This window comes from Vidua macroura, chromosome 5, assembly GCF_024509145.1.
Source record: "Vidua macroura isolate BioBank_ID:100142 chromosome 5, ASM2450914v1, whole genome shotgun sequence".
NCBI lineage: Eukaryota > Metazoa > Chordata > Aves > Passeriformes > Viduidae > Vidua > Vidua macroura.
This window is the reverse complement of record NC_071575.1, coordinates 24125074-24134731: the sequence shown is the minus strand read 5'-3', so window position 1 is coordinate 24134731 and position 9658 is coordinate 24125074. Positions and strand designations below refer to the sequence as shown.

At 40.2% G+C, this 9658-nt stretch overlaps 1 protein-coding gene across 1 annotated transcript in view; it reads left to right on the top strand.

Moving 5' to 3' along the window:
* Positions 1-2006: 2006 nt before the first annotated feature.
* Positions 2007-9658, top strand: part of STAB2 (stabilin 2) — a 75774-nt gene continuing 68122 nt past the window's right edge. Inside the window, exons 1-4 of the mRNA XM_053978657.1 lie at positions 2007-2090; positions 4295-4428; positions 5226-5341; positions 9285-9370. Of these exons, the coding sequence (XP_053834632.1) occupies positions 2007-2090; positions 4295-4428; positions 5226-5341; positions 9285-9370 (420 nt within the window). The remainder of the gene's footprint in view (positions 2091-4294; positions 4429-5225; positions 5342-9284; positions 9371-9658) is intronic.

Sequence of the window (9658 nt, the reverse complement as noted above, 5' to 3'; positions counted from 1 at the left end):
CACTGCACACTTCAAGCACTGAGGTGACACCTTCCCACCCCCAGGGCCCCACCCTGTGTGCCAGATGACCTTTTAGCCTGAATTTCTGCCCAAAGTGGGGCAGGAGCCAGCCAGGTAGCGTTGTAGTCAGAGCCTGGCACAGTCTGCAAGCTCCATGAAGAAGGAAATGCCCATCAGCAACAGGAGGAAAGGGTGGCTGGTCCCTCTGGAGCAAGGAAAGCAGTCACCGCAGCAGCTGGTGAGGAGGCCATGCTCTGATGAGAAGGGAGAGGAAGGAAAGGGGAAAAGAGTTTACTTCACACAAATGCCTATACAAGAGGCAAGAGCAGATAACAAGAGAGCTGATGCTGTTACTTTTTATCTCAGCCTACAGGACAGGAAAGGGACATGCTTGATTTACAGCTCCTTTCACCACTGCGCTGCCCGAAGTGGTAACAGGCAAGAGACCCAGCCGACCTCAAGCTGCTGAAGGAGCTGTCAGCTCCTGCCAGCACCCACACAGGGACCAGGCAGACCAGGTGGCACAGACCCCGCCCAGACAGCCACTCTGCCCACACTCCCAACAAGGCGCTCCTGCAGAAGTGGGACGGTGAATTTTACTCCCAAATATCCCACAAAGAATGGGATGTGGGCATGGGACATCACCACTCAGAAGAGGAGATCCTCCAGAATTCTGCTTTTTGAGCCATCCCTTCCACCAGGCCAGACTGTACACTGTATGCAAAGCCAAAGTAATGTGAAACCTTGACCTCAGAAAGAAGAAACAGCCCTTCTTAGGAACGTACCTACTGTCAAGCATGTCCATCACAGCCCTGGCTGCTACCATGTCTGCATAAACAAGCAATGATTTACTTCCCTCATCATATAGAGAAAGGAACAGGATCTGATGAGTGCACAGGAAACACCTTGCCCTGCCATCCCAGTGATTTTGCAGAGTTCTTTTAGAGCATATCACAAAAGTAGATGGATTTGTACATTATGTTGTATGTTTATCACCACTCAGTTCTTTAGGAAAACCACACAGATTTAAAGATAGGGTGTTATGAAGCACAGCTTTGTATTAAGGCACCCTTAAGGAGCACCTTCTAATGACAGAAAAAAATTCTAAGGTTGGGGAACCAGGCAAATGTGACAAACTGGAAGGAGCCACATTATTGGGTATTTGAGACATGACAGAACCTGCACAAGACTGACCAGAGCAGTGGCAAAGATCAGCACTAGAAATTAGCTGAAAAACCCTGAGAACAAAGAAATAGTCTTGCTTTTGATATATCCAAATGGCAAAATCAAAATGCTTTTGGCAAATCTGAATATTCATCTCTCCCAACCATATCCAAACAATACAGATGAGTCAATTTTCCTCTGCTTAGCTCCAGAAAATCAGTCAAAATGATTTAACAAAAATAGCAAAAAGGGAGAAAATTATGCCCCTTTTTATCTAGCTAACCAAATCTGGAAGAGGTTCTTTTGGCCACCTGAGATAAAATCCATAGTATTTCTCCCAGAACCATATTGGGGTGACCTATCCTTATGTTACAAGGGATGATAAGCCAACTCCAAGAGATCCTTTATTCTCCCTTAGATCTGTTAAATAACTAATATTAAGAAGTCCAGTAGCTATTCCAGCCCCCTATCCATGCTCACCTAAAAGAAGAAATCATCTTCTGTCCTAACAGTTTAGTGTCCTTGGTTTTGTACTGTCAACAGCTCCAGAGAGAGGAATAAATGATGGGAGCCCTGTCAGGATATCCTGTCATTCAGTGAGGGAGGCTTTATTCAGCTTTCCAGTGCAAGCTTTCAGCAAATACCCTGCATTTTGGAACCTGTCCTGCCTGGGCAAGCTCTGCATGCCTTATGCTTCACTCATTTACCTTGGGGAAGACAAGAGTCCTGTTAAAAGTATTTGCCCGAGAATGCAGAAGAAACAGCACCTCTAACAATCATTTTATGTAAAAATTTGAATTTTCAGGAGCGGACGGCTCTGAAAGAAAAAAGTCCAATTCACAATGGAAAAAAGTCCAGGGTTTTTATTCTTTTCTGCTTTTTTGGTTGCAATGAAACTATGTTTGACATCACAAGTCCAAGATGAGGTAAGAAACAGCTTTTTACATAATGGATTACTGTCTGTATTACTCTGTGTTATAGAGAGACCAGTTACCATTTACTGTATCTTGTGGCAGAAAAACCCACTTTAACAGTCACTGGGTGCAGATGACCATGAATTATAACCTGAGAGCTCCGTAATTCAGTCCTCTGAAATAACAGAAATGCATCTGTTTATTCTGTTTAAGAATTTGGCTCAAATGATATAGCATGAGTACACTGAAAAAGTCTCTAAAATTGGCATATGTGGCAAAAGACTGTAAATGATGCATTTATCAAAAGAAACTGATTGGGATTTCTGGTAAGTCAGAAGATGAAAGCAGAAATTTTTCTATAGTGAAAATTATCTGTTCCTATTAACTAAAAGGAGGCAAAGCTATTTTAGACAGGTAAGGGATAAAAATCAAAGGAATTGAGCTATGTAAAGTAATAACACAAAGTTATAAACATAATTAAAGAATTTGTAGACCTTTGGGGAAGTGGTGCATTTGTCATGTACAAATACTGTGAATCTGGAATTTCACAACATCTGTTTTCACTACCCTTGTAGAGAGGCAGAACAGATTTAGAAGAGGAAACAAAAAGGCAGAGAGGAATTAAAAGGGGGAAAAGAAAGACACTCAGGTTGCTACTGTTGTTGGTTGGTTGCAGTTTTTAAATGGAAACATACATTGAAATGTACAACAAGTACTGGGAAATATGTTTTTCTTTAAAAAAAAAAAAGACTAAAAGAAGAGACACTAAAAGAAGAGACTAAAAAGTCAACTTTCTTCCATTTTCTCTAAAAACAAAAAGGGAAAATGAGGAACTAGGAGAAAGTGGAAATAATGTTACCATTCCAAAACAAATAGTGTTTTACAGCTGGTTGTAGAGAAAGGGCATAAGTTATTTTTAAATTTTTCCTTTTCAAAAACACTCTGTGAATTTTATTGCTACAAAAATGAAATTTTGTGGAGTGTCTTTTTGATGACAACCAAATTTATTTTCAAGCTGTATCCACATTATACCCACATCTGGGAAAAGGTCACATTTTTATTTCAAAGACACCTGAAAAGCATCTACACAACAAAAAGTTTTCACTACCCAACTATTTCAATGTTACCTGGACCAGATTTCAACAGTGCACTTATGAAGGCTAAAATTTGACAACTAAATAGATGTTGAAATGTGCTTGCATGTGGGTGGTGGCAATCACATAAAATGGCTCAGAGGTTATGAAGCTAAATCTCCTTATCAGTGTCTGTGATACATCCTCACCAACTTAGCTGCTGAAATGTCCAGCTGTGAAGGGGAGAAACTGCTGATTGAGGGCTTAATCCAGGACCACCATGGGACACGTAGAAATCCTGCCCGAGGTGCCAGGGTACTCACCCAGACCAGCTGTGAGATTCTACAGAGGCTGCAGCATCCCATGAGTGCCCAGAAGGTCCAGGACTCTCTGGACTGCACAGGGTTATGCTGCTGGTTTTTAAAACCATACTCTGAATTAGGTCATTTCTCACCATTTGTGAATGAGGAACTTACTTCTACAAATACCACTAAGAAAGAAGATAAAGCCAACATTAGATGCAGTTCAGCAAAGACTTACTGCTTAAAAATAGACACAAAAACAGGTTAAAAAAAAAAAAAAAAAAAAAAAAAGAAAACAAAAAAACAACAGGGCTGCTCTTCTTAGAGTGCTCTGGTGGGGTCAGGCCCAAAACCTCCACCAGCTCTGAATGCAAAGCAAGATGCCATTCTTTGCCACCAAGTTGAAAACTCCAGCCATAGCCCTTTAAATCATTATGGTGGCACTGATTTAATTTTGCCTCCTCCACACCTTGTTTAATTTTGCCTTAGAGTGGGGAAGGCACTTGTCAACAGCTTTGGAATGAACACTCTGTAGGCTGATGCTGTCTCTGTAACTTGGCTTTTAAGTTTGACAAACTTAGCTTTTGTTGATAAAGTGCTCTTAGGAAAAACAGTACACTTAGAAGGATTTATCCTGCAGTGGTTGGACATATTTTGTGCAGACAAAGCTCCTGCACAGCACTAATATATGGTCTATTACCTAGTTTAGCCCCAAAACAAGGAGCTCCTGCTGAGCAGAAAAGAGCGGTGAGAACAAAGCTGAGTTAAACTTGTCATTTTTCAGCAATGTCATTTGGAGTAGTGTTTTTCCTTCTTGTTAATTTTTCTGCTCCTATTGCAGGTGAAGAAGCAATGTGATCAAAAGCTGCTCATTAGAATGAAAACCAAATGTGTACCTTGCTCTTTAAACCTTGACACCCAGTGCCCTGCTGGTTACACCAAAATTACCAACGGGACTGGGACACCAGACTGCAGGTATCTCCTCTGCCTTTTCTCATGAATATTGTTCTCCACATCAAAATACACATCAAAAATTCTCTAGTCTATGCAATTTTCTTATGGAACATTTACCATTGGCTTGACCAACTCCAGAACTCAAGCTGCATTCAGAGTATTTGATGCTTGAAGTTAAGAGCAAGTGATATAAGAGGAAAATAAACATTGCTATTGATGGTCTAACATTTTCTCTTTAATAGAATCATAGAGTCTCTTCTATATTTATTCTGCACTCTTGATATGAATGATACAAAAATATATTATAAATGTATATGCTACATTTAGGTGTTAATCTTATATATCATATAAATAAAGTATTTTTCACACTTCTAGATCAGGGTGTTGTGGAAGTGAAGGGCAGGAAGAGATATCTCAAAACCAATTTGACATCTTGCCATTCTGATTGGAAAAAAATCCCAGTGTTTTAGAGAAAATATAACTACTTTAAGGAAAATGTTAGTATTTTGAGCTTACTTAGCATTTAAAGAACCTTGATGTTAAGCAATTTTTAAAATACTGTTTCAAATCAAAACTTAGAGAAATGTGCTGTATTTAGGCTGGGAAGATAAATACACTGCTCAAAAGAAACAGCTCCAAGGACCTTTTTAGACCTTCACGTTCAATGTATGGTTAACAAAGAAGAAAAAAAGTAGATCAATACAACCAAGCTCAAAGTTCTCTTGCCTGACACTGAAAGAAGAACAACTTTAAAATTTCATTTTCCCCCACAGGAGGCTTTTAAGTACTTTAAAGCAGCTCTAACTTTTTCTCCACAGGTATTACCTAGAAATTAAAACACACACACTTTCTTTTCCGGGCTGTCGGCACCGTTGTGTAAAGGAATTTGAACAACCTGAGTGCTGCCAGGGACACTGGGGCCCAGACTGCATGGGTAAGTTGCTTTGGGATTTATTTTCATATAGAATTTGAACAGAAATAAAGCAGCAACTTTTCTTCTTTTCAGAAACTATTGCTGTGAGAAGTTTGTTCCTCAGAGCTTGCTATAAAAGTAGAAATAAATAGCAGTTTTCAGCTAAAATTTAAGGGATTTGAAGAAAAACAGGTATTCAAATTTTCATTTACAAAGAAAAATTCATAGAAAAATGTAAAGAGCCTCAGAAAATCTCCTAAATTTTGAGATTTTCAAAACAAATCATTGCAGTCAACGCCTGCAAAATTATTTCGTTCAGGAGGACCACCAAAATGGATTTTAAAAATTAAGATTTTCAAACCAAAAATTAAATGTTTTATTTTAGGTCAAAACCACCTTTATCTGCATCTGAAATATTTCCAAATATCTTTAATTCTTGATTTTGTGATGCAGGGAGGATCTTTTCTTTTAGCTCAACTTGAAACTGTTTCTTTAACTGCCTGTGAATGCTGAAGGCCATTACTGAAGCAAGGGAATCAGGAGTGCCTCCCCTCCTGCTGCCCCTTCTCTCAGGAAAAGCTTTTCAGCATCTCCACAAATGCATCAAATCTCAGACTACCATGATGGGCATCCAGACCCACAGAGGAAGTTTCCCTGCCCAGCCAGAGCATTTCCCCTTTTAGTTAATGGCCTCAAGGTCTGTTTCAATGTCTGTGAAGTCCTTTGTCCACAAAACAGATTTTTAAAAAATTATAATTTTAGCCCAAGCTATTATTTAAACACCAGTCATTTATCTACTAGAGGAAAGCAGTCAAACTGCAGCTCATGACAACTTCAAGAGAAAAGCCAGGCAAAGAGCTGAGTGTACAGCATGTGGTCATGTCTTCTAAAGAGAGTGATTTGTGTGGTGGTTTAACCTCCCCACCTCCAAATGCAGCCCAAGAGCTCATCCTCCCTTTATCAGGGTGCTCTGGGCAGCCACACAAGGGGCATCAGTATTTCTGGAGAGGGGCAGGGTCCCCTGCCTGAGTCAGAGACCTGCCTGCACCACTGTGTGAAGGAGGCTGCCAAGGCAAGGAAGCCCTCTCTTCCTTTGGACAAACTTCCTGACCCCAAAAAGCAAAGAATCAAGGTCTCAGCATTGTTTCTGCTTTCATTTGGAGGGAAAAAAAAAACATCTCTACGTTATCACAACCTCTGTAATAGAATACGGCACAAGTTGAAATATTTGGAGGAAAGACTGTCCTTCCTGAGGCTGGACAAAAATCCCTGACTAGGGGTTTGCTTTACATTCATCATCTGATGGCAAGGACAAAATTAGGTCTTAAATAGCACTCTGACTTCCTTAAATGATAGCACATGCTGAAACACACAGTGTGAATGCAAAATCTTTTGTCCCCTTCCCTCCCCACGAAGCACACCAAGCCATCCAGCTGCACACCAATCCCTCTGTAAAAAGCCACGAAGTCAAAAGAGAAAAGCACAGGATCAGAAAAGGTCCAGGGGGAAAGAGCAGAACATTTCAACACTGCCAGTATCATCCAGCCACAGGCACTACAGCTGGGGGAGCTCAGGTGCAGCAGGAGCTGCTTCCTACCCCTGCACAGGTTCCCATTCTGGGCAAATATTTCCATGGCTCCTAAGAAAATCCTGGATACCAACTGAAAGGTGTATGGCATGACCAACTGAGTAGAAAGGACTGTAAGAATAAAAGGGTGGGGGAATGTTAAAAGAAAAAATAAAGACTAAGAGGACAGATACTAAATTTAATGCTATCAAATTATATGGTTCAAAATACTTCTTTTCGAGTACTACGCACTGCTTCAGCCCCACAGGGAGTCAGGTGAAGACAAGTATTTTAAGAGGGTCTATTTGATAACACTTAGAAAGTGCTGAATTTAAGCCCATGAAGGGAAAAAATGCTGATAGATTTAGATTCTTTTGGCCTAGATTCAAAGATTTGGCCTTCACACTCTGACAGCTGTTAAGAGATAAGCAAGAGCATCTCTTTCTTACTGATTTTCAAAAAGCATCCTCAATAAAAGCAAAGGTCTGGCATCTCCCCAGGGTGGCAGCAGGTGACTGTGCCAGCACTGCTCCAGTGTCCCAGCACTGTCTCCTGTGGCCCTGCTGGTTGCAGGAAGTCCTTTATCTGCCTGGCCAAACTTGTTCAACGATATGGTAATTTACCCCACTTCTGATAAAGCTGTCCCTTGGTGCTGGTATCAAAACAAGAGACAAGATGTAGTGAAGACAAGGAGTGCAATGAATACCAATGGCAAAAAATAAAACCTGCTTTGTCAACAATTTTAAAGAAACTTTTCATAGGAATTACACCATAAACTCTGAGTTTTCTCTATCCTTACACATTCAATAAAAATATCGGTGCAAATAAATTTTTTTCCCATTCTGTGCAAATATTAAACACTTGCCATGAATCTTTAAGATTCAGGTGTCATACGGTAGCCAGAAAACAAGATTCACTAAAAGCCACTTTAAGTATTAAAGGATATGTATTTATTACTTTCCCTCATTTGTAGTTATTTAACCAAAATTCTTAAAACATCGTATTATTTCAGCATGTATGAGATAAACAGCACTTAAATTTTCATCTTTAAATTTATTGGTTTTCCAAAAGAAGCTTACACAGATGCAATAGACCTGAGACTGCATTAATGAATAAATTAAGAAATGTTAACAACTGATATAAAGCCATCGCTTTCAGTGGAATTAAGTGTACACATATGCACATCCACTTATTTCCTCATCACTCTGTCCAAATCAAATTCATTTTTACTAAAACTTCCACATGACCTAAATACTCTAAGTCAATATTAACTTAGGCAGGGAGAGCATAAGTCCAGTGCTGCCCACCTCCACCCACACAGAACAAATTCTGAGACCCTTTATAAGTAATAAATCCACTAGTAAGGTACAGCAGAGTACCTGTGATGCCAGTAGGAGTTTGATACATTTAGGTACCACCTGCATCAAAATTATGGTACCTAATGGGAGTTCTAATTACAGGAAGGAAAGGCTTATGGAATAGAGCTAATACATCATTTCCAAGGAGGAGCAGGACAACTGTGAAAAATAAGGATATCCCTATAGGAGAGAAAACCTGACATGATGATCTGACTAAAAACCACTGTAATATACATTTCTTTTCCTGTAGGCAATCTTTCAGTAAAGATTTGAATCTTGAAAACATTCAGACAAAAGAGTTAGACTATTTTTATTAGAAATATGGTGATTTTTTCTTATCTCATCTTGCTGGCTGGGGTTTTTCTTCAGACAGTCTCACCTTCTTTACTACTGCCTGTAACCATGGTTTTAGCAGCAGAGACACTGAAGAGCATAACACACCTTTGGTACACAAGTTTGATTAGTGACCACGGCCCTTGGACAGCATTTGGCTGTGAGATATTTAGATACTTCAATTTCCAAGATCATTTGAATCAATTATTACAGACTTGCGAAGGTAACAGGGAAAAGGGAAAATTTCCCACGTAAAGAAAATGCCATTTTGGGGGGGGGTGGGGGGGAAGGCTTAACTTAGCATCAAATAAAATCCTGAGAGCAAATTATCAACACACTGAGAGTTATATCAACACACAGGAGTGCTCAGGCAAGCTCCCCTTGTACCAGAAAAGCCAACAGCTTAGGGTGTGGCAGACAGAGGTGGATCAGCAGGAACAAAACCATATGGTACTTTAGAATAAGAGAATTCAAAAATGAATTTGACTACAGTCACTAGCCTAAGTTCCCAGACAAGAGAGGGTGATGGTCTCTGCTGATGCTGAGATTCCAGCGAAGGGATTCAGGCAGCTGCAAAACAGCAGCTGTCCCCCAAAGACCCTGTTTGGCCCAAAACCCTGCAGCTGCCAAGGTGGTCACCTGCAGCGCAGGGGGAGCACAAGGGTCACAGCAAGGTGACTGATGGCTCAACCATTGTCATTTCCAGCATGTCCAGGAGGAGCTGCATCACCATGCAACGGGAGAGGACGCTGCTCACAGGGCATAGCTGGGAATGGAACATGCACTTGTCAGGTACGTCCTTTCTTTTAAATGAAAAACAAATACAACAATAGCATGTAAGCTGTCCTAAGGAGTCATGTATGTTCTACTCTATAAATACATTTAAAGGAAAGTATTCCAGAAACAGCAGTGTTGATCAGCTTGGATTTCATTTTTTGCTTGGATTGCATTAATCTTCACACTACTATTTCTCCAGACTTAAGCGTGTTCGGGTGGAATTATTAAGAAGTTCTTTCACCTTGCCTTCCTGAGACAAGTGTTTTGAGTTCCTCTGTTTTTTAAATTGTGCTATTACTTGTG